The sequence below is a fragment of the Thunnus thynnus genome, chromosome 13, assembly GCF_963924715.1.
Source record: "Thunnus thynnus chromosome 13, fThuThy2.1, whole genome shotgun sequence".
NCBI lineage: Eukaryota > Metazoa > Chordata > Actinopteri > Scombriformes > Scombridae > Thunnus > Thunnus thynnus.
Window position 1 is genome coordinate 19,780,451 of NC_089529.1, and position 25,928 is coordinate 19,806,378.

The 25,928-nt window shown below is 39.4% G+C and overlaps 2 protein-coding genes across 5 annotated transcripts in view; both read left to right on the forward strand.

The window, feature by feature from the left end:
• Positions 1 to 4,197: 4,197 nt before the first annotated feature.
• LOC137195032 (leukocyte cell-derived chemotaxin-2-like) lies at positions 4,198 to 11,970 on the forward strand. Its single transcript, XM_067607108.1, has 6 exons — positions 4,198 to 4,413; positions 4,678 to 4,756; positions 7,283 to 7,600; positions 8,069 to 8,159; positions 9,114 to 9,259; positions 11,076 to 11,970. Exons 2-6 carry the CDS (start codon positions 4,708 to 4,710, stop codon positions 11,240 to 11,242), a joined length of 771 nt encoding a protein of 256 aa, XP_067463209.1. The 5' UTR covers positions 4,198 to 4,413; positions 4,678 to 4,707; the 3' UTR covers positions 11,243 to 11,970.
• Positions 11,971 to 13,106: 1,136 nt separating this feature from the next.
• The window catches only part of sh3pxd2b (SH3 and PX domains 2B), a 43,381-nt gene continuing 30,559 nt past the window's right edge, over positions 13,107 to 25,928 (forward strand). Inside the window, exons 1-2 of one of the 4 annotated variants that reach the window (XM_067608513.1) lie at positions 13,107 to 14,553; positions 17,566 to 17,646. In XM_067608513.1, coding sequence (XP_067464614.1) covers positions 14,482 to 14,553; positions 17,566 to 17,646 — 153 coding nt within the window. In that variant the 5' untranslated portion in view covers positions 13,107 to 14,481. The remainder of the gene's footprint in view (positions 14,554 to 17,565; positions 17,647 to 25,928) is intronic. The other 3 variants (XM_067608514.1, XM_067608515.1, XM_067608516.1) reach the window with 3 other exon arrangements.

Sequence of the window (25,928 nt, forward strand, 5' to 3'; positions counted from 1 at the left end):
TGTTTTCAATTAAACAATCACCAATATATGATATTTGTCAAGGGGTGCCCACATTTTTGTATACAACTGTAAATATTCCTTCATTTAGAAAATGAAGGGGTGCAGGGTGGAGGGGGAGGGGGGTACATTCACATATGTACCTCTTTCTGTGGCTGTTTGTATTTCACTGATAGATGGTGAGGACTTACTCCTTTTCCTACATCTCTCTAGTCAGCAGAGTTTTATCCCAGCAGGATTTCAACTTGTAGCATTCCGTTAAACAATCATAAGGTTTATTTTGTTTCTTTGTAGGTATTACTTTTTTTCTCTACTTGGTAGACAGGTGTATTAGTATCAATTTCTCTCTAATAATGTGTGTAGTATGTGCTTACTAAGGCTAATTATACATTGAAGCTGCATTGAAGGGGTTTTATCTTGGAAGCGTGATGTAAAAACACTGTAATTATAGATAATGTGGGTGTAATTAGGTACTTCTTAATGAACAGACTTTAAATGAGATGTTGCTTGGATGGGGGCAGGAGCTAGATAGGACAGAGAGATTTTTTGAGTTATTGTACTCATTTACAGAGGTCTATTTCTCCTATATGAGCTTGCACGAACAATCTTTGATGTGAAAATGGAGGGCCTCCGTGTTGTTCTCTCATCGATGCGACCTGACAGTGCGGGCTAATCAATCCAAGTCAAGTCAATTTTATTTATATTGCGCCAAACACAACAGAAGTTATCTCGGGGAACTTTTCACATATAGCAGATGTAGACCATACTCTTTGATTTGCAGAGATCCAACATTCTCCCATGAGCAAGCACTTGGCAACAGCGGCAAGGAAAAACTCCCCTTCAATGGGAAGAAATCATACAAGATCCAACGACTGCTGTGTCCGTGCTCACCACATTTAACACCTGGGATCAACTTCATTATGAGCAAAATTAGCTTGGTCTCATTTTCCCTACTGCAGGTAAATCCTGAACATTACCAAGTCCATCCATAAATAAGCTATGTGCCAAACATTATAAATATATGAGAGTTTTGTGTTATGTGTTCCTGTATGGCTATTTCCAGCCTGAGAAACTGGAGTATGAATCTTTAGCTTATAAAGACTCCGTGGAAGGAAATAACCTGAATAAAACTGGTTCTTTTAAGAAAGCAGCATTTTAAAAACATCCTCTTCTCTCTTTCTCTCCCTCAGATACTTGTAAGGGTGACACAGCTGACTGCCATGTTTTTCAGAAAGTGACTTCATCCTCTCTTAATTCATCTATTCCCCTGCTACACCTCATCTTTCGCCGCACACCTCTGCCTTCTTCCTCATCAAAGCAAAGGGATGTGATTTAGCCACCCTCCCTGCTGTGTTTGATATTCTCACTTCTCCTCCGCACTGATCCATCAATCACAGAACTGCGCTTTGATCCATACATGATTGGCCCTGACATGTGTGACATTCATCGTCTTGACCTGTCACATTCACCACTGACGTTATGTCCACCCCTGCACAGTTCAAAGGCTTCGCTCTTTAAAGTTTAGGCTCTACCGCTCTCTTTCCAACTAACTAGTTTTACTTTGCCTGCTGTGACTTCATGATTTCTCCCCTTCACCCTTGTATTTGTTGTGTCAGAGGCCCTATTAATTCTCTCAGAATGAAGGCTGTGAAGTAACATGAAGGAAATGTTACAGGTTAAAGTGTCGAATTGAGCCATTTGTTTGAACAAAGAAGATAAGATACACATAGGCTAAGTTACTCAAACTATTCCAAATGGCAACTTTTTTTTTTTTTTTTTTACAGCAAACAGCATTATTATAAGATGAAGCTCTGAATAAAAATAGACATTTAGTTTTTAAAGATCATATGACTTCTTCCTCTATACTTTTTATATCATGTTTACACTAGTGGGAAGAGCACTAAGTAGAGTGGACCTCAAGCTGTGCTGAATGCAGACATCCATTGTATCAGATGTTATTTAATGCTATGGAATAACACTGCACCCGGTCTCTTTCATTTGATGCAAGCCCATGCCTTTGAGGATGTTGGGCCTTAAGATTCCAGTCACATTCAGTCCTCTGCTTTGTTGTCTTTTCTGCTTGTTGCTCAGGTCAGCTTTTAACTTGTACTGTAGGTTCATGGGAATTCACAAGAGGGATGAAGGACATGGATTGACATTTGTATATTTTAAAGAATATGTTTTGCCTAAATGTTGTTGTTTTGTTCCCTGCAGACCAAGTGAGAGAGACAGTGACGTGTGACCAGACTTCTGTCCATCCAACGCCCTTTGAAAGCCCTCCCTTGACAGACATGGAAATGCTTTTAGTAGAACCCATTATTCAGGCATTGGTGCCCCCTGTCTTCTGCCACCAGCATCGCAGAGTTCTTCTCCTGCCCGAAGGCACTCTTTTGTCTGCTCAGGCTGGCTAAACACCTGCTCCCTAAGCCCCATGAATATGTTTACAAATCGACAGAGCCAAGTGGGTGTGACTGGGCCGCTGTGTTGAGAAAGCTGATTTAGACCCATGGAGTAGTCGATCCATCAACAGACCACAGAGCCCTTTCACGAGCCTGTTTTTGTGAGATGTTCCTTTTACCTGAGCAGCAGAAAGGGGTGCAGAGAAAAAAAAAAACAGAATGAAAGAGTAAAAGTCATGTTCATGCCCAGCAATCGCACAGCTTGTAAAAAGGGTGATATATCGCTGCATTCTTTTGATATTTTGTCAGCCAACAGTTCTCAGTTGCAGTGCCTTCAACCTTCACAGAGAATAGCCTCACTGTGTGCTTTTTCTTTACAGATGACAGGGGCCTGAATGTTATTTGATGCAGGCCTGGCAGTTTGCTGAGGGGAACAGGAGGGAGAGGGAGGGAGAGTCAGGAGAATTAGAATGTATTTCAGGTCTGAAGCAAGTGGTGCATTGCTGCAACTCGTATCAGGGAAGGAGGGAGTTTAAAGGGGGGTATAGAGGAGAGGAGAGGGAGGGGGAGGCTTTTGCAGCGAACTGTTGCTAGGAAACACTTGTGGCATCTCTTCTCCCTCTCCTTGAAATGCCAGAACTAACTGACAGAGAAGCCGGAGTGAAATGTCAGTCCTATCCTCCCAGGAGTTTGAAGAATGTGGCACGTGTTTCTATTTAAGTAGCCATGTTTATCAAAGGGTTCACAAAGAGTCAAAATAAGCCTTTCTTCTGCTGGAGCGGAGAGTGTTTAGGATGCAGGAAGGCTTGCTGGAGATTCGACTGTTTCTGTCTCGTCTTCTGTTTGTCTGGCTGGCTGTATTCTTTTCTTCATCTTTGATTTTTTCCTTGTATTCTGTCTGTCAAGATGTTTCTGCTCCTTTTTTCACTTCCTCTTCCTCTACCTCCTTCCTCCAATCACTCACTCACTCACTCACTCACTCACTCACTCACTCACTCACTCACTCACTCACTCACTCTCAGTGCAGAGTTAATACTCTGTACTCTCATTATTCTCCCCTCACTCTATGTATTTTATGGCTCTCCCCTCACTCCCTAATTCCCTCTCTCCTTTTCAAATTCCAAGCCATATGGTCCATCAGCGTAATCCTCTGCCCACATATTTGATTATCAAAGCTTTCTGGCTGCAAAATACTCAACTCACTACTGGCCGTTATTGAGCCCACTCTCCTACCCTCAGTACATTGTAATTCAGAGAGAGTAACCAGCGCTGAATTAGAATGAAAGCATTCAAATTCTACAGTGACCTCATCTGCACCACAATACATCAGTAGAGGAAGATAGACTGACATACAGATGAAGAGAAACACTGACCCTTACCACTGAGAGATTTAATATAACAGTACTATGCCTGCTGACTGCACTGCACATACTGTATGTACCAATGGATTCACATGGGGGTATAACTGGAGCCATAAAAAGAAAGTCCCAGTCTTTAGGGCATGTTTGCTGCACTGTCTCAAGTAAACATGGCAACATTTTGTCTCATACTGCCTTTTTGGACTGACAAAGAATGATAAAAAAAAAAGATTTTGTGTTAAGAAGACTAAGTTATCTTTACTGTCAAAAGAGACTTTAGTGAAGAAAAGAAAATCAATAATATGTCACACGAGATAGCACATAATATTTCAGTTGATGATTTACAAAACATTGCAAAATAAAGAAAAAGGAGATTCAAATGTAAGCACAGTTGGTTCAAGTCTTCCAGCTGCTTTTTCTCAGAGGCCAATAACTGGCTCTGTATAACTTCCAGTATAGCAACAAAAAGTCAATAAAGTGAGCCTTTTCCAGCAAGTAAATGGCTGTGTTTTCTAAAGGCCAATATCAATATTGACAGTGGGGGAACGTCCTGTGGTCTGAGCCTGCAGCTTTCACAGCAGGCTGGTTTTCCAACAGTCCCTGCTTTGTGTTTCTACCCACTGTGCCTGCAGCCACACTACAACTTCTCCATAAGACCGGTACGTATAGTTCAATTTTCTCTCACTAGAAAATCCGAGCAGTATTCTCTCAGAATGGGTTTGGTCCGATTCTGTTTGGTCTTTTTTTCTACTATATTAACAGAGTCACTGTTCAAGAATACACCTCAGATTTGATTTATAGTGTGAAATAATTATGAGAAATAACCCTGATATACATATTGGCTTGCAGCTTTATATGAGAATGAAGCCATGTTGGACACTTATCTGACTAGATTAAATAAGTTTTCTATCCTTATTCCACAGATTTTTGAGTTCTGACCTGATCTTCTGACAATGAGAATGCTGCTGAGGGTCTGTCTCATTGCAGCTCTGCTAGTATGCTGTAAGTAGCCTATTTTACACAAAGTGTACACTATACCAGCCGCTTTTAACATGCACCATAACATATACTGCACAGTGCAACATATACCAGGCCTGGAGTGTTTATATAATTGTATCAAGTTGACCACACAAACACAAACCCAGAGGTATGTGCACACATGCATATGCACGAAATGTCTACTTACCACCACTCACCATGGTCACGCATGCTTAGGGACACTCACATACAGTACACGCACACTTCATTTTACCATTCAGCAGTCTACACTAATAACATTCCTATTATAGGAACAATAAATGGTGTGTAAATATCTGTCTGCCCCTGGAGATTACCATGAACTGAGCTCTATTAGGAGACTGTAAACTCCTGTAAACACAAGCCTTGAGGGGTTTGGGCCTGATTGTGTGTTGGCACAAGTGGATGAGACATTTAAAGCATGATTGAATGCTTAATGCAACATTACATCATTGCATCTGACTGCAAAGCTTAAGGCACACTGACTCTGAGGGACTGTTGAGCGACATGAAAATGAGACAGCCATCTTGTTACAGTACTAAAATGATTCATGCCACACAGTGGACACAATTCTCACTCTGCTGAGAGGTGCCCACTAATACTGTATGTCAAGTGGAGTTGAAGAACACATGCCAGCCAATCAGAAATCAGAGGAGTACTGTTTGCATTAATCCGTTCAGGTTTACTGTTGGTACTCTTTGACACTCTAAGAATGCTATGATCCACACCTTTCAGACGCTTTAGAGAAAAAGGTCAATGTAATTATAACAGTCTAACAAAAAACAAAGGTGTCCTTAATGATCTGCATGTGTAGTTGTATCAGCTTTGGTGCCACAAACATGAGAAGGTGACATGTGAGAAGCCAGTCAAATTAAGAAAATGGAACAACAATAAATATGCAAATGGAAAATTTGGCTGTAGCTGGCTAGACATAATAGAAGTGTTCACTGCCCAGCAAGCACGACAACTATTCCTACAATATTTTAAAAATTATTAGATGTGGTCTTGGCTATGTCTGGTGAATGAACAGCTACTGCAGGTATCGTAATGTGAAAATGTATTATTTGATTAGCATTACATTGCATTTGATTTGTGTCCTGGATTAGAGGTTTCAGCACCATGGAGAGAGACAGACAAAGGGGTTGGGCTTGAACGTTTCAGCCCCTTGGATAGCAACAAGTGAGACCGGTTTGAACTCAGTGAACGTGCCTCTGAATACCCTAACAACCACGCCAAACACCCTGGCAACCATCTAGCCAAATCCCATGACATGAAATTCACTACATTGCAATAAAATAATGACACTCTAACAATCTACCCAAACAATGATAAAGCATCTACCAACATCCTAGAGGCAACATAATGCAGCAACCACCTAGCAATTCTAACAACCATTTAGCAAACACAAATAAACCCCTAGTCCAAGCGAATTTTGTTCAGGCAATAGGCACACACTTTCTTCACAAATTTTTGCCTTTTCTAATTTTAGTTCACATACTGGGGAAAATTGCTTTTCCATGCCACAGTCAGCTATCCTGCCCGACTGTCTCACAGCCATTAAGGCATTCCAGTGATAAGCAGCTTCTTTCAATCACGGAGCCCAGTGTGTGTTCCTGTGCCAGGGCAGCGTGATTGAAATATTTTCTGTGCCTCTGAGGTTAATAGAGTTAATGAAGATCAAAGACTCATGTCTGGGCAGGATAATTAGTATGCTGTCAGAATGAAAACGCTCCATGAATACATGAACTATGACTCTGTCTATCTATATAGACAAGTAACACAGTTATCAACAAGTGGGCCCAGGCGGTGAGCTAAGGTGTACCTAGAGACTTTGTTCAGATATAAAGAAAATGTTATGATTAACCATGACTAACAAATGTATTCCATAGAAACAACCAAAAGCACGTTCCATGAACTCATTTAAGTTTTCCCATTAACATCCATCAGCCGTTAATGCGTCTAGAAAGCATGCAATTCAGCTTTCTTTGAAATATTACAGGGTTTTCATGGCATTTAAAAGCAATCAGCAGTTATGTGTGACTTAGAAAGATCAATTGCTTTATCATCATTTGTTCTAGGAAATAGTAATGTAGTTTTCTTTCTTTTTTTATTATGTAATGTCTTGTGATTGGTGGTTTTTGAGGCCTTAAGGTTATAGAGAAGTGAATTCCCTATATATAATATATAAAATGTATAATAGATAAATATATTGGTAATTTGAGGACAGTCAGTAAAGTCATCTCTGTATCCCTTAGATTTTTTGCTCAGATTCTCGGATAATTCTTTAGCATACACAATTTTGTATGATAATTTGTATGTGGCATTATGTCAACAATATTAAAATCGGTGGCTTCAAATTCTAATATTGAAAGTAATCCCACGTATCAGTCTCACACAAATTTGATATAATCCTTAAACCAAGAAAGTTGTTTCAAGTCACATTCTCATTTTTAATCCTCCCTCCTCAACTCTCTTAATACTAACTCTCAGTACCTTTCGTCTCTCCATAAGATGTCCTGTTAAGTTGTGCTTCAGAGCATAAAAAGAGGAAAGGTGAAGAATTTCAAAGCTCTGACAAGAACACTGACAGCACCATCCAGGTGAAGAGAAATTACACAAGAGCGCATGACAGGAGACCTAAGGTTGTGACTCGCAGGAAGACGGTCAAGAAGACAGGAAGTAAGAACATTTCCATGGAACCAAGAAGTGACACCGGCTGCACTAAACTGGGAGGCATCTGCCAGCCTAAACGATTAATCTGCCAAGGCCAATACCTGAAAGACAAATGTTCAAGGGCTAAAACACAAAACCGGCAATGTTGTATGCCAGGTAGGTATAGTGACACGGCTGCATGCAAATATAACAGACGCTAACTTTAGATGAGAAATCCCCAGCACTTCACTACTTTAGATACGTCTTTCATACACAGTTACACAAACACACCGCTGCTCTTCGCAAAATAGGGATTAAAAGGGTCACGGACTGTTCTTTTCTGTTTGAGTCATGAAAATGTGGATGTGAGGCTGTATCACTATCTGACACACCACTGATATTAAAGACATCAATAAATGACATTTGAATAGTGTGTTTCTGCTGTAATTGGCCTTATTTCAAAATGAATAGAACATAGGGTGACTCAGACTCAGTGGATGTTAAAAGCTTTTTTTTAAAATATAATTTTTACGCTTGGCCTTTTGGAATGCAATTTAACGTTTTTTTTTTAATGGTGTATTTTGGGAGGAAACATATTGGACTTTTTAAATGTTCTAACAGTTCATTTTTTTCCTGTCTCTGTAGTTGGAGCCTGGAGCGTCCTTTGTGCTGGCCACCACAACAACAGAGTGAGGGCGTGCGATGTGCATGGCTGTGGAGCTTTCAACTCCAGAGGGTGACTCTTTCTGATCTGATTTTTATGCTTAAGCTTCAGAAGATAAATCCACGCTGCAACATGAGACAGAGTAGATGCAAATCAGTCAATAATGCAGTATTTCCAGTGTTGCATACTCTCCAAAACGGTTCCCTCTGTGGCTTCTGAAGCGTCTTTCTGTGTGAGCTGAGAGAGTTACGAGGTAGTTTGGCATGACAAATTTAGCTCCGCAAAACAAAGAAATTGAGAGGCTAAAGAATTTTAACAACTAGTAATTATTTATAGTCATTTCATTTCATGGCATAGCACATACCAACCCAATCTGTGATGGGTCTATACTAAAGGGACAGGAGAGGTCAAAGTTTTATTGATGACCAGTCCAGCTTTCTCTGAGAGGAGGGCTGGCTTTCTGTGGGCAAAGAATGTCTGTTTAGCAGCTAGGGGGGAAATCTCCAGGGTCTCTATCAGTATGGTTTAAGTGTTCCTCTGTGTTATGCTCCCTATGTTGTGATTTATCCTTTTGAAATAACACACTATGCCAAAAGTTCATACAGAGTGCATTTTAGGAAGAAAAATAACCCCCTGAAAATCTTGTTTTTTTCCAACTTCCAATGTTTTAACTTTGACCTATTCCAACCAAACTCAGAAGTGATGCTGGGTGTGGGCAAAGGTGAACTGATTTTCAACCTGAGAGGGCAGTGAAATACTGCTTTTCAGCAAGGTGTTAAGTTACTCTTGGAGTTTTTCTTTTTTTTTTTAAACATTTTTTGTCCAATCTACCATATTTTACATATCTGACATTTCATATGGTTGGGTCTTCTGTGAATATGAGCACTAAAACTGAAAAAAGGTATTTCCAGTTTTAACAGGCATGTATTGTTTACAACTAGAACTTTAGATTAGCTACATCTGACCAAGTGAAATGGGCCGTTTGTGATGGCTTAATGCCAGTCTTTTCTGTTGCTCCTCTTACAGTGGTAAAGGCTTCCATAAAGCAGTGGACTTGGTGTGTGATGACTATGGTATTGTCAACGCTCCATTCTCAGGCTCTCTGGCGGGTCCAGTGAGTCAAAAAGACCATGCTGGAATCCAGTATGATGGGGTCAAACTTCTCAACGATGGTAAGAAGGATAAGATGTTGATACAGTACTTGAAAATGAGTGAGAGGAGAGAGAAAATTCTGAGGATCCTCAACAGCAATTTAAAATTTGAGGATCCACTCTGAAAATGCTTAATCAACTAATCTTGACATACTATAGAGGTCACTGTTAGAATCAAGATTTTTGAGAGCATCTGTTCACTGAAAAAAGGAAAAGTAAAGAGTTCATTCTTACTTTGATACTAATGATAACTGTATAATAATAAGAGTCTACAGCTATGCTAGTGGCTCTGTGAGGCAGCCAGCATGCTAATTGTAAAGAAAACCAAACTGTTAACCAAACTATCATTGATAAACCAAAGAATTGGATAAATTGACAGTTTGACCTGATGATGATGTTGTCAAGACATTTCACTCTCAGCTACAATCGTCACCATGCTGGTGGCATCAGAGAAAAAAGTCAGGGGATTAATCAAATCATTAGGATTCATCGTCTGGGAACCATGAGTGTCTATACAGAATGTTGCCCCGATCCATTTAGTAGATGTTAAGATATTCCACCATGTAATTGGGGGATCACCAAAGACATTAGGATTCATCTTCTGGGCACCATGAATGTCTGCACAGATTTTCATGGCAGTCAATCAAAAGGTTTTCAGGTAGGTTCCACCTAGAAGTCATCTGTTTTTTGCTATAATGAAAAATAATGAAAAAGCATGCTTTATTAAAGCCACTGTAGCCTTGTACTGCTACCTCTACAAGTAAATTCCTGTGATCTATAGTGTATAGGACCATGGTTGGGGCAAAGGCAATGCTAGGTTATTATGGTGGAGGCGGGATGAAAAGAATGAGTGATTTAGATGGATAAGTCAAGGTGCTGGAGAGGGAGGCTGAGATTCCACTGAACTCCTGGTTGCCTTTAACACCAGGATCCAGCTGCATGTGAAACCCCATCAAAGGCTGTTCATGAATGATGACCCCCACTAAGGGCCATAATTACAGTACAAAGCAATGCATCAGCTTTTACGTGTTTGTGTCGATGGAGCCAGCCAAAACAACACGCACATGCCTTGGCAATATATATTTTTGTCTGTATATGCGCTCGTGTGCGTGAGTGTATTTTGAAAGCATCCTGAGTTGATAAGGCACTGGAATGATAAGTAAACATCATTAGTCCTCATTCTGCCTCAACCCCTAATTGAACTGTATTATCAGAAGAACACATGTACTGTCAGCTCCTTTCATCTCCGGGTAAAGCAGAGACATGATTAGACATCACAGAGGCACATTACCTCGCCATGATACCCACACTAATGCTGAGACACTAATCATTAGGAGCTCATAGGATTTAATGACCGTGTTGAGTTTGCTGTGGCCTAGCCCACTTTTGGGTTGTTTGTTTCTAAGTCAGCATCTTCCTTGTTTTTGTCTGCTGAAAGGTGAAAAGGAGAGGGTAAGACTATTATTATTTAGAGTCTTTAGCCATCGTTGATCCATTTAGGATTATAAATGAGCAATTATAAGCTGTTTATCTCCACATTTCATATTATCTGTAAGGCTTAAGAGCATTTTCATTGACACAGGTGTACTGTGCATTTGTACAAATTGTATATAGCGTATTAACTTGGATTGTAGCTGTTATGAAGCAGCTTGATGAAGGTGAAGGGAACACTAGAGTTGTTCAATTCCTTCACATCTCCACAACCAACAATAATTTTCTATTTAAATTGATCAGCTATTGACACCTGTTCTACGCATCAATTCATCAAAAACCAGGAGAGATCAAGGCATTAATATGCACAAATGCATTGTTCCATATTTGTTTCTGTCTCATTCAGTGCACTGTGTGAAGATCTTCAACATCCGTCCTTACCGTTACATTGGCCCAGCGGCTCAGGGAGAACCTTTGGGTTATGTGTTGCCACTGCAGGAACGCTTCTCTGGCATCACCTCACACCTGGAGCTGCAGATGTGTGACGGCACTGACCCTTCACCTTTGATATGAGCCCTGACACACGGTCTTTTCTATGACCTCAGAGTTTTTACCTTTGTGACCTTTCTTTATCCAATTTTCCCTTCACTTTTAATATGACTTTTAACTTTTATATGTCATGTAACCTTTGACCCATGACCCTGCAGATAATCCCTAATACTGAATACTTAAATATGATTATGACACTTAATGTTACTTCTAACTTTTCCATTCCCTAAACATTTGCAGTTGGTTTGTTCAACAGCTCTGACACTTAACTTTTCATATCACATTTAACATCCAGCTTGTGATGCAACAGTATCATATTTTCATCCTCTACTGTATGTAGCCTACACAACTTTGGCCTCTCCAGCATTTTAAAACCAATATCTCACATTTTGAGAATTATTATTATATTTATAATTTTTCACCACCAAAGGACAACTGTTTCTCTGAAGTACATAATTCTTAAAAGCTCATGATGGCCAGCGTTTGTGTGACTGATGATCCTTTATCTCATTTTTTTGTTCATATTTTAGCCTTTGTATTTTCATATTACCATTTTTCCACTGAATGTCATGTTTTTTTTTAAAGTAAACTGGAAAAACTAAATTTATCATATTTATCATAACTTACATTTATTTTTACACACATTTCTCCTTCTTGTGTATGAAAAATGTTCCATCCCTCAACATTGACTCATACAGTATATCCCGTTTTTTGTCTTTGTGTTTGAATGATGCAATAAAGTCTTACTTTCATTTCTGCTTTTGATTGACATGGTTTCTATTTCCTATAACCCAGTTGAAAGTAAAAATGTATGATGTGGCAAGTTAAAATTAGGGACTTAATACAGAGTCACATATTTTCATCACTTGACATAAAACAATTTTTTTTAATTTTCTCAGTACTTTATTCTAAATTTTTAACTTCCTATGACAATGCTGACTCCTTGCACTTTTTTCCTCTTGCAGCCATCATTTGGTCATTTCATCAGCTGCAACTCTACAGTAAGGGGGTGTACCCATGCAGAGAGGGGAAAAGTGCCACATGTACAAATATCAATGTAATGAGTATAACATACCAAAAGATGGAGCTGTTTTGCAACAAAATTGTTAGTCAAATCTCAAGCTTGATCATTAGTCTTTTTATAAAAGCAGCAAATATGGGACAATTTACAAATGTATCAACTTTGTAATTCACTTATAAAAGCTTTACACCTAAATCTAAAACAATAAACTACAGCATAACAGCCTGTGATATAAATAGGCTGAAAACAATGACAATTTTATACTTATGAAGCACTTTTCTGAAACAAAATTTGCCAATTTCCATCATACTCCATTACTGCTTTAATGATCTTATGACTGAAACATTTACCACACACAGACATGAGGATAGCCTATCATGTGATGCAGCCCAGTGAGTCAGGCCTGACTGTTTTCTTTAACCTCAACTTTTTATAATGATCAGTGACAATTTTCCACCATTACTGGAAACAGAGACTTATCCAGCAGGGATGTGGTCTCCATATGCTCAAGGAACAGCGCCACCACTGCTGTACATGTGATCCTGGTTACAAAATCTAGCAATCATAAAACCTAGAACTCTATTTCTGTCTAGATACTTTCACACTGACTAACAATGGGTGAAACAAAAATCAAAATAGGACACTTTAATCTGGGTTCTCAAATTCAGACCCATTAGAATCGACAGTCTTTACAGTCTGTGCAGTTGTGATTCCCAACCAGAGATACATTTTTGCAAGGTGACTTCTGCAGTTGTCAGCAGTATGTAAGATTGGGAGTTTACCAGCTAATTTGAAAAAAAAAAAAGAAAGAAATTATGATGACATAGTTACTGACCATATCCAGTACAGACTGACAAACCACTAGTCAACTAAGTGGGAGCGAGCAAGCATGCAAGTTCAAACAGTTAACAAATGGCTAAATGGTTGAAACAGATATAGCTAAATTGTTAAAATAGATAGCTAAAAGTAAAGGTGAAATGCTTGAGTAAGTTAATTGTTAAATGGTTGGCTAAAAGTAACAGCTAAATGGCTGAAACATTTGGTGGACATGGTTGAAAGAGTCAACATTGACTAAAAGTCATGGATAAATGGTTGAAGTAATGTTAGCTATTAAATTAGCCGTTTCACCCATTTATCTGGATTATGTGATTGAAATAACTTAGTTGGCTAAAAGTAATGGATAAATTGTTAAAATAACTTTAGATAGCTAAAAGTTATGGATAGCTAGCTTAATTATTATGTGGTAACAAAATGGATAGCTAGAAAAATAATGCTATGGTTGCGAAAAGTAAGGTAATGCATCAATCGTTGGAAAAAAAAAACAACTTTTCAACTAAGCTAAAAGTAACGTAATGGATAAATGGTTGAAATCGTTAGCTAAAAGTAATGAATGGCGCTACATGGTTGAAACGTTCACTTATGCAAACTTAAAACCGACTTTGACATTTAGCTAATTTAGCTAACGTTACATGAAAAGTGGGTGTTTTATTTATTCTGATAAGGATGTGGGATAGCTACATCTGACTTAAAGGGTTTGGGAACCACTGCCCTTCTAAATAGCCTCTTAAAAATGCAAGATATGTCTCATGGAATAGAGAGAAATAAAAAAAGTGAAATTAGGCGACAATATGCAGACAGAATGACAATATCAGGTAAATAAAGAGCAAAGATAAATGACGCAAAAGTTCCCTTGAGCATCATGATGCCTTTCAGTTCTAGCGTGGATTTCTCTCTCAACTCTCCTTTTTTGGATTATTTATGTTAAAGGTGTTTACATATGCATCACAATGTACTTCACACCCTATGATACTGCTTTAAGTGCTTGGATTTGAGCCTTGCAGTGCTCCTGCGCAGCCTGTGCGGTTTGCTCTGACGCTGCCTGGAGGGTTGGTCCACGGAGCATAATGGAGCGTACTAGTTACTCAAATGGGAGTGGGCGAGCTGGGATAGGCTGGGAGTTTGGTTGGAGCCGTCAGCGGGACGGGACAAGAAGGGGGGAAACGAAGAACCGACCGACTATTAACTTCTGGCTCCGGAGCGGCTGAATGTTGGACAGGAAATTTGACGTAGACTGGTTTGACGGAAAAATAGCATTTGTTGCATTCAGAGGTCACGGATTTGAGCGGCGCGGATGACAAAGAAGCGTCGTGGTGCAAACTTTCTCAACCGGGGTTTGATCGCTCGTTAAACCCAGCAGGGGATTCTGATTTCTTTTTAACGGAGACGTACCGAAGAGAACATCATGCCACGGCGCACCGTGCACGAAGTAACAGTGCAAGATGTCCAGAAGCGAAGGAATCCGAACAAACACTATGTAAGCTTGATTAAATTATCACAACAACAGCGCTTTCTGCTTGAAATTGAGCAACAGATCGAGGTTACTGTGCAGTTTTTCTCCCACTCCTGTTGGGTAAAGTAAAAACAAAGAGAGTATCAAATTACAGTTTACGAAGTCAGCCGAAATGGCCAGATGCTTAAAATCTGGCTTTGTTTCACGAGATTTTAGGATTTAAAAAAAAAAAAAAAAAAAAAAAGTTCAGGTTAAGTTCAGACACAGCAGATCAACAATGTTTTAACATTGTCAAGCTGTTAACACAGTGAAATGTAGCAGCCGGCTTTTTTGGTTCCAGCAACTCCCAAAAAGTGAAGACCATAAACATTTAGGCTCAGTTTGACACTTGCAGATTTAATTGGTGTCATGTAAGTTGCTCTTTTCGTATGATCCAGGTTTACTGTTGTGTTAAAATACATAGATTAGTGTTGTTGTTGTTGTTTTTTTTTTTTTTTATCAGATCTTAGTTTGGGCCTGCTATTTAACCAACAACTTGAAAGTTTTTGTCTCCCAACTCCTGAGAGGAACTCAGGTCAGTGTTGTTGCTCTGGCTCATGTGACCTATGGCCCCTTCCTGAGTCTGCATATCTTTAGTGACTACCAGCAGTTAAGTTTCTCTTGTGTGTTTATATGGGAATAAAGGCATTGTCTGCAGTCTAACAAAATCTCCTCCAGTGCTACTCATATGCCTGCTGCCACGTGTGTGCCATCATAGAGGAAGGTCCCAGAAAACATCTTAATAGGCAAATCAGTCCAGTCCGCAAACCATCCAGACTAATCCTCATCATGAGAGAGCTCAAATTGAGCATCCCAGCTTTGTCACGCCTCCAGGCTCTCCAATTTATTTAGAAAAACGTACTTGCAGACACTGGTAACTGGGAAGTATAACTGACAGACTTCCTAAGGGTCATCACAGTGAACACAATATGTTTTAACAAGAGGAAGGCCTAAACATTACCATATGCCATCTGGCATTTGTAGTTTTATGACTGGAGTTCTTCAGTACAGTTTTCATTTCTGCCAGTTTTAGTGCTTTAGTTTGATCAAACATGTATGCTTTTAGCCAAGTTTTTACACATAATAGCTCTACTTCTGTTGTGGTTTGGCTGATGGAGACGTTAAAAGTGATAATATCCTTATCCTGATGTCTATAAGAGATGACGGGTGATAGGCTAATGCTATTATTATCTTGTTATCAGTGTCTCTGCTGGCATACTGTGTGTGGAGCAGGTGAAAAGGAGGGATAGACAGAATATGAGGATATTTTCTTCTGTTTAGCAATCATTTCCCATTGGTACTGCAGATCTTGTGTGGGAGACAAGAATGTCAAAAAGACAAAGACTCATTTCTTACTCTCCTGCAGTTCATAAACAATGGAGCTTTTATCAGTTTCGTCTGAGACTGAGTTTGGAGGGTACACGTGGTTGAGTTTGTCTGTAAAAGTGCACACACTCATTTTAAAGCTACACATATCATGACATCATCTGATCTACAGGGCCAACAGTGAGAGTCATTGCCAAAGGCTTAGCAGGTGTTCATGTTAGTTTTGTGTACATGGTGTGTGCCCGTGTGTGCGCTCTCATGCATATGTTTGCATCCATGTATGTGTGAAAATGATGCCTGGGTTGAAGGACAAACAGACCTTACATGCTGCGAGTGTTAGCGGTCAAGGACACAGAGTTCTCGAGGTCCTGTGTCTTCTCCATCTGTCTCTTTGCTCTCTGGTGTAGCCCGGTGTTGTTTGGTGCCTCTGGTACTCTCTCCGCGCACGCAGGCCCTGACGTCATAAACCTTTCAGAACCCTGAGGTGTGGTTAGAAGTACAAAAAGCTGCTTAACGCTTATCCACTTATCTGAGCCTAACCTATCCCGAAGAAAGGAAAAACAACAGAAAAATCATATCCCCGGGAGAGACTTTTAAAGATATGAGAGCATTTTATTGCCAGTATTTCATTGACTTGAGGAGCTCGGTTAGTTAAAGTTATAGCTTTTGTTTTCCTCCGCAGAGTTAAACAATCAGACAGTACCCTGAAAATAGTCTTGATGCCCATACACTCTTATGAAATGAATTTTGAAAAGGTATATACTGTTTTTAGATATAACTCTTATTTCCTGAGGACGGCCTCCCTGTTGGCTTATATAGCTCCAGCAGTTGGTCCATCCATGGCCATATCTGACTCCAGTGCCCTGAAAGAGAGAGCGAGGCCAGAAAAGGTCTGGGAGTGGGGCCAACCGCATTCAGCCAGACACAGCCAGCCACCAGGGAGTTTCCAATCACCTCCCTGCCTCTCCCCTCTTCTTCTTCTTTAGGGAAGGAAATAAAGAACTGTGTTTGTTCAGATTGGGCTCAGACTCCAGATTCTGACCATTAAGCTAGATGCTTTGGATTAGATGCCCTATGTCGTTCAACTGTTAAAGTTGTTATTCTAAGGAGAATTGGCATTTTAATACGTACAATAGGGTTTTTAATTTAGCTTAGTGGCAGAAATGACACAAACGTAACAACAATAGCCCTGTATTTAATGATGTCAAGGCACTCTGCATACATTTAGGATGTGATGTAATGCTTTATTACATCCAACTCATGAATTATGTGTCTATAGCTGGTTTTGTTGCCCAGGTTTTTTATGACAGTACTTCTCATCACGCTGTTTCTCACACAGCTGCACTTTTGAAAAGACTAGTCAAATCTGCTGAATCCATACAGGACATGACTTCCTTTTTAGCAGGAAGTGATGCAAATGGATTGGGAAGTGAAATAATCGGATATCCCTGTGACGTTCATGTGAACGGATGATGACAGTGACTACTGCTTGATGTTGCCTCACAAGTGTGTTCTCATGCTACCCTCAGTAGGAATCACGCCACTGCCATTTACTGGCAGTATGAGTCAGGAGTGATGCCCAAGGGGGGGGGTTGGATTATCATGTGGTTGATAGTAATAATTGTTTGTTGGTTCAAATGTTCTAGTCATGTTTCTCTCTTGTTTTTCCAGGTTTACATCATCAAAGTGTCCTGGAGCGATGGCAGCACAGAAATCATTTACAGACGCTACAGCAAGTTTTTTGACCTGCAGGTGAGTACATGTGTTAGTGTGTCTTTTGTGATTTTATACTGTAGGTGTTTGTACAGTTGCATGTTTTAGGGGACAATGAATATGACAGGTTATAACTTTTCCACCGGTGAAGACTAGCATACTGAAGGTCAAGAAGGAAATGGAAGTACTGCCTCCATCATACAACACGTCCCCCCGGAGAACTGGTACTTGCAGCCAAGCTCTCCCTGCCCCACCCATATGACACTGGTAATTATATTGTGCGAGAGGAGTCGGAAAATGTCCCAATGAAGTTAATAGAGGCCAGTGATGAATGTGATGACCGCACTGATGACCACAGAAATGTCTGAATCATTCTCGAACGTCATGTTGGCAGCCTGTGTTGCATGAGGAGGGAATCTCATTAGTATACTAGTTTCCCTTCCTCTTTCGAAGGTAATGGATCTGGGGCCCTGGCCATATCTGAGCTTAGAGAGCAGATACTCCAGGAAATCCAGAAAGGCAACCGCTTTTAATGAGCACATACTCAATTTAGGTACAGTGCACTGTCAACCTTAATTGGATTAAATTCCTTTTAATTGATTAGGATGGTCAACGCATGAGCAATTGAATAAAGAATTATAATGCTCCACCTAGATTTTCTGAGTCTGCAAATGTAATGCTAACTAGAGGAATGTAAACTATTTCAATACTAATTTCATTAGTGTGATTTAAGCCTGCAAAAGCTGCCAACAGTCTTATTTATAGATCAGCTCATATCACACTCATAATTGTTTTTAAATCATAGCACCTTTCTGTAGCCTTGCCATTTCCATGTATAGCTCTTGACAGTAATAGTTGTGTAATGAACACATTGAGTAAGGGCTGCTTCTCTGCTCTTTACTGATTTAAAGGGGTATTAAGTCATCTGTGTCCACTGTTGAAACATTGGCAATCAATAGGAACTGCAACAACAGTTAAACTACTTGTCTCCTCCTAAACAAGCGCAGACGTCATCCCTCTCATCCCTCTTTCTCATTAATTACTATAGTCTATACTGACTCAAGCAATAAAGTTGCGTTTTCATATAGGAAAAGAAATATAAGAAAGATGGCTAATCTAAAAAAGAATCTAATAAGAGAGATCATGTATATTAGTGCTGGAGATTATAGAAAGGCACTGCTCAGGGCTCTATCTATATCTAAAATCTATATCAATAAATTGTCATGTTTTTCTTGATATTGATAATTGTAACAGTAAGTTTTTTAATACATCACTACAAAACATGTTCTGTCTTGTGCTGGCTGACTTTCGAACTGACTGTACCCCTCACTGATTGATTGTTTGGTTGGAGATCTAATGTCTTTGGCTTCTGTAGCTATTCTCAGTTACACAAATGTAATTCAGATTAATTATGTATTGACAAATGTGACTTAAGTAAATTAAGATCGGTGAAGACTTAGTGAGTGGTGTGCCTAGGTGAGAGGAGCAGATTGGGAGACCTTCCAATATCAGTAAGAAGGCTTTTTACCAGTAAGTGAGTTTTGAAAGCCAGGAATTTTAGCCAGTGATGAATCAATTTCCCTTTCAAACATCCACGAATATTAATAAAACACAAAATTAACTATGACTGATCGTTTTCAACAGCATAATTCCATGCTTATTTCATCCATACTTTATCTTATTACAAGCACAAATTGCCAGTACATCACTGAGACGTACAGTATTAGATCAATGGCACTGAATCAGATGAGCATATATGAGATATTTTCAACCGGGACATTCCCCGCTGGTGTTCACCCCTGCTATGCCATTCAGCTGCTTCCTGCTGTGTTGACAGCCCGTGGGTGGGCTCTCACTGGTGAGGGAGATATAGATAAACCCAGCTGGAGAGATTACAAGCCAATCTCTTATCTCCTGTTAGGTTTGGCATTAATGTACTAGGCCACCTTGAGGCTGAGGTATTTCTCACAGAAAAGTGGCTAGTTGGAATGCATTAAATCTCATCAACTCCTCCATGATAAAAGGATTATACATGTTTTATGTGGCAATTTAGTTTGAAGAACTTATTTTTTTCTTTAACCTATTACAGTATAGACTATGATAAGGCACAAGGCAGTGATTTTGACATCAGCGGACGTCATCCCAGGTGTCTGGCCAGGATATTGACATAGAGCTGAGTCATTCAGCTCCCCTCATTGCCTTTTCTTCATTTCCCGTTGCCCTCCTTGGCTTTCCTCCATCTTATCCTGCCTTTGTCCCATCAGCCCTGGTCCTCGTTCTGTGACAGGATAATGTTGTCTAAGTGACAGTTTTGTGTTTCAGAAGGGGTTGATATGAAAAGAAAAAAGATGACATGATACTGTAAAAATAACATGAAGTATTGTGGTCAATACAACACGCTACTACCAGACAGGAAGTGTTATTCATCACATCCCATCAACACAACTGGTCCAAACAGCTGATCCATGTGCTTTGATCGTGCGTGTGATCACTGACCACAGACTGCGTATTCACACAAGTTTATTCCTTATGCAATATGTTTTCTACATTTATTCCAGTAATTTTTATTTCTCCACAGCTCCTTAGTAATCTGTTTATGCTGTTTTGCATTTCAATGAGGCATATAAATTTCTTCTATTCCCAGAACAAGTTTTGTTGAGTATACTGTTGTCTTGATAACAAGGAGAAAAACACACAATGTGTCATTAGATAACTATAATCTTAATGCAAATTTACATTCCTTCACATTTTTAAAAGTAGTTCCGCTACATTAAGTCACCTAGTAATGATTGTCTTGCCTTCATAGATTAAAGTATGTACCTGTTGTTGAGGTGATAAACAAAAATAACATAGAATTAACTCCACCACATCAAATGCATAGTCTACATCGGAGCAAGGCCTGCATCATGGCTCAAACTTCTTTCTGATTACTGATGTCTTATGCCTGACTGCACTCACCTCCTGAGAATGCTCAAACAAAAGCCAGATGTTCTTCTCACCCAAGATATTTCTGCTACTTCTCACCCACCTTTAACCCTCAACAGCCAACCCTACTGTGTGTCTCTGCTGGCATACACTATCCGTGCCAGTCTATGTAGCTGCTCAACCTAACTGGCATTAAGTATCTATTTCTGCATACTGGGTGAAGTACTCCATGGTGAGACAGAATTATTGCCGGCACTTATGCGTAAATGTATAAAATACAAAGTATGAGTTTAGTCTTGAAAGCTGTTCAATAAAAGGGAGGGAATTAACAGTGAGCACTGGCACATAAAACCTGTGTTTGATGTCTAAATTGTGAGCAGAAATAGACTGATACATTGCTACAGAAAGATGGAAACTTCAGCGTTTTTTTTCTGCCAGTGGGTCATCCTATTGGCTTTGCAGTTTTATTTCCATGTCACAAAGAGCAGTTTCCATGCTGCACACGTGTCCAGTCAACTTCACAAGCTTAGTCTTCCAGCATTCCCATTCGCTTTGGATACAGGATACACTTTTACTTTAAAGCTGTAGGAAAAATCCAATGCATCTCTACTTGCTTATTCAGAGTTGCACAGCTGTCACATATTTTCCATCTGCAGTAATCAAGTAACAAAACCTTTTAAAGGGGGGTAGGGTAGATTTTTCTTAGAGCTTTGGGACTGCCTGTTGTGTGCATTTCACAAAGCAAGCTATTTTCCTCCATGTTCACAGTAACTTTGGCCACTTTCGCAATAAAATGTCCTGTATGTATCCTTAAGCGGTTAGGGATAGGGTATGTACATAGGTTTTGGGGTCATGGTTAGGTACAATTTCATTACAGCAGAAAAAAAAGAAGGGTAGAAAATAACATTTTGGTCTTTTTATTTTGACAAATGTTAATTTCCAACAATGGCTTATCAGCCAAAACTTTTACTGAAACAGTTTATTTGTGCTGCAGTGGAAAAAGAAAACAACCATTTCTTGTTGTTTCTTGTAAAGAATCAGGACACCTGCTGACAGCTATTTTATGCTGATTTATGGTCTGTAAAGTAGTTCAAACTAGCTCCACCTCCAGCAGCTGCAACAGTAACATGCTGTTTACACACTGATGCTTCAGTATTAATAATCTAATGATGTCATACATAATAATATATCAGCCAGAGGGACCAAACCACTACTTTTACTTTCATATTCTACATTTTAATGTTATGGGTCTCTTGTTTGACATTCTGACGGCAGCGACACTACAGGGTAAAAAGGGTAACCAAGGTAACCAGGCTACCTTGGCTAAGCTGGCTAGCATACATTTGTAAGCATGCTACAGCTAAGTGGTGCACTGCCAAAACGTTTCAGGTGGAATTCACACTCTTGAATTATTGTTCTACACGTCAGAGTAGGTTTGACAGTAATTTTTTTGGTCACGGAGCATTTTCTTCATACAACTGTATGCACCGAACTGTAACTTCCGCACCGTGAAAGTTCGGGACGAATACACATACTGTTACCCCCCTATTAAGAGGTGCATCTCAATTCCTGGAACAACAACCCAAAACGTGTCTTTACTTAGAGAATGCTAAAAGACGGACTGTTAATATTATGTGATGTTGTAGACTGAAAACACCGAGACGAATCATTTGTTAAAACATATCAAAGATACCAAAACTATTCAATGTACTTAAATTGTTTTTGATAGATGAAGATGATGATTCATTGAAAAAAATACAAGAGACCATGCCAAAGTTAAACATCACATTTTATTTTTTTTATTATTTGTATTATGACTTGGGGGTGGCAGTGGTTTCTAAGCAGCATGGGCCAAACTCACAGAAAGTCAGATGAGAAAAAAAGGAGGTCTGTTTTGTTTCTTCACCCTCTGGCTTCTTGAGGGGGCACTCCACTGATTTTATACATGAAGTTCACTTAACTTGTCATAAGGAGCTCTGTGAAAACAGTTACATAATAGGTTTTGTGGCTGTGGAGTGAGATTTCCAAAGTTTGAAAAATCAACCCAGATGATGTCATCAAGATAATCCCGGCTTGGCCTTGAGACATAACATTTCAACAGAAAACCGGCATCACAAGATGGAGCTGTGGGGTTTGAAAGAAATTATTATTTAGAAGGAAGAGGAGAGCTAATGAAAGATGTAAATGAGTTTAGAGCTGCAATGATTAGTTGATTAATCGATTAGTTGATAAACAAAAAATGAATCTGCAACTATTTAAATGATGGACTAATTGATTCAGCCTCTAAACTGTGAGGATTTGAAGCTTTTCTGTTTACTGCATGATAGTAAACTCAATATCTTTGGATTGGACTGTTGATCAGACAAAACAAGACATTTGAAGACATCACCATGAGCTCTAAGAAATTATAACAAGCATTTTTCACTATTGTATGACATTTTATGGACAAAACCATTAATAGATTAATCAAGAAAAAAATAGAAGATTAATCAATAATGAAACACATTGCTAGTTGCAATCCTAATTGAGTTACATTATGGGAAATGCAGAATCCAGGATTTTTGGAGCTTGAACTGTACTGAGGATTTTTGCTACTATTTTTAGCATTCCTCTGTTAATCTGTCTCTTGAATCTGAGCCAACTTTATGAAAGTACAATACAAAATCTCTGTACCCCTTTAACCATTTGGTGTCATTGACCTGTCATGGTTAGGATTAGCTAGCATGAATTGCAACTGCCTGTCAAATGGCCAGCCTTATAGGGATTAGTGATGTTACAGGGAAATGAACACAATTAGTATTCCCATCTAATGAATGTCTCTACCTTAAGTGGCGAGAAGCTAGAATTGAGATTGGTAAATTGTGTTTCATGTCTTGTGATAGACTGGTGACCTGTCCATGGTGTACCCTGCTTCTTGTGCAGTGCATGCTGGAATAAGCTCCAAGAATAGATGACTAAGTATAGAATACTTCATACAGTATTTTTAACAGGTTCTGGCAGCATGGTATGGTTGGGAGATACACAGTATATGGTGAGACAATAAAAATGTACAACTTGTTAAAAATGTTGCTATACCATTAACATTGTGGTACCTATCCCAAGAAATTATTTTATTGGTTTCTCAATTGAATTCTCAGGGAAACAGTAGAATAGAAAATAGAAATATAGTGATCAGGGAGAAGATCCTCAAATTAAGGATTCAGGATGAAGACAAAGTCTACCCTGTTGAAGTGTACTTGAGAAATACTGAGCTACAACCACACCCTCAAGCACTTCTGACCCTTGGCTTTGATCTCCCTGGAGGTAGATACGCGAAAAGACAATCGCCCTACAGGGACTAACTAAAGGTATCACATTAAACCCTAGACCCTGTCCACCTCCAGTGTTAGCATCACATTGATTTACTGTGGATGGCTCCAGGTTGATACTGCATGTAAGAATGTACTTGTTCATATAAAAGAAGCTATGCATAATAGTGTCAATATCATCCATATATCCCCAAATATTTTGCTTAGTGTTTACTATATGCTAACATTAGCATAAAGAATGCTAACTAGGCAACTTCTGTAGTATTAATCAAGTATGTTAGAAAACATGAGCACTGAAGACTCACACATGTTGAATATAAATAGATGTAATTTACTCATCTATCCATCCATTAGTTATACCTGGGGGGTCTGGAGACCTTCCCAGCTCACCTTGGGCTGTCAGCCTCTGTTTTCACTTCCTGTGGGAACAGGGGAAGCAGTCCTTGGTAGTATCTAGAGATACTATACTTGATATAAACCTTTGACATCATACAATGTAATATATTGTTATTCTCATTGCTTAATAAGTGGGCCAAATGCTCAGCCTACCATAATGTGGGTGGTTGTCATAACAATATGGTTGTCTGCAATGGGTTAAAAATGACCTCACACAAGAATGTAAAATGGAAGTGTGGAAGAATCAGACTGCTACCAAGCTGCACAGAGAGCAGCCATTGTTCTCAGGCCTTTTATACTTGTGTTCACCAGACTGTGATGCTTCTCAGATCTTTATTTGAAAGCTGATGATCTGGTTAAAGCGGATATAAACTAGACAAATTACAGCCCTTTGGAAGATTACGTTAGTCTCTGAATCAGCAAGAATTTGATAAAATGAAACAACAGTGTTAAAAGTTTTACAGCATCACTCTGCGCATTAACAGGGTGGTAATGTGACATGTTGACAGTGGAAAGCTTTGTTCTTCTTCCTGTGATGTTCAACTGAGGTCTCACCTCAGGAAACAGATTTACTTACATCCTGATACCAGTTCTATTGGCCTACATTTATTCAACCAGAGACTAAAAAGTGAATTTAAAGATTTTTTTTATTAATGATTGTGCTGTGATGTGTCAATTTTACCATTAACACACTGTGTGTTGTTAACAGATTCTAAACAGTTTATGTTAAAAAAGTGGGTTTCCATTGCCATAAGTAAACTTACTGCCTTACCAATGTTTAGATATTTTTACAGTTTTTACTTAGAATAACTCCACATTAAGTGAGCCTGACCAGGTTAGGCTAACCCATTGTCACTAAGTTCGGGGCTAACCCCTTTTACTTTTCAAGCAGTTGGGGAAGCAACAGATGAGACTTTTCTTTGTCTAGAGAAGCTGCAGCATTTATTAACTGACACGCTGTAGCCTGTACTGTACATTTACTTATGTAAATTCAGTCACTTTTCTGCTGCTCACTCCGTGCACTCACTCAATCACACACTCACTACACACACACACTACACACGGCAATATTCCCTTAAGAAGCTACGCTACTCTCATAACAGTACCTGTCACATAGATGTCCTTTGAAGAACGAGGAGAGGGAGGATTCTGGGATTTGATGCACCAGTCGATGACTCAAAACAATTAAACAATAATGTAGGCTGTTATCGTGCTTGTAAAGTGTGGTGCACTACTGCAGTAGAATTACAAGTGCCGCTGCCAAAATTTCACAAGATTATCATTATCAATGGGCTACTAATGACACCCTAGTTACTGTGGAATTGTTTTGAGTCATTGACTAGTGCATCAAATCCCAGATCCTACCTCTCCTCATTCTTCAAAGGACATCTACATGAAAGGTACTGTTTTAAGAGTAGCGTAGCTCCGTTAAGGAATAGGGCAGTGCATAATGTGTGTGCGCAGCAAGTGTGTGGTTGAGCGAGCGGCAAAAAAGTAACAGTGAAAGCAAGCGGAGCAGAGGAAAAGGTTAGAAATGAGTTGTCAATATGGCAGTAAATGTACAGTCTAGGCTACAGTGTGTCATTTAATAAATGCTGCAGCTTTTTAAGACCAAGAAAAGTCTCATCTGTTGTTTCCCCAACTTGCTGGAAAAGTGAATGGTGGTAGCCCCGAACTTAGCGACAATGGGTT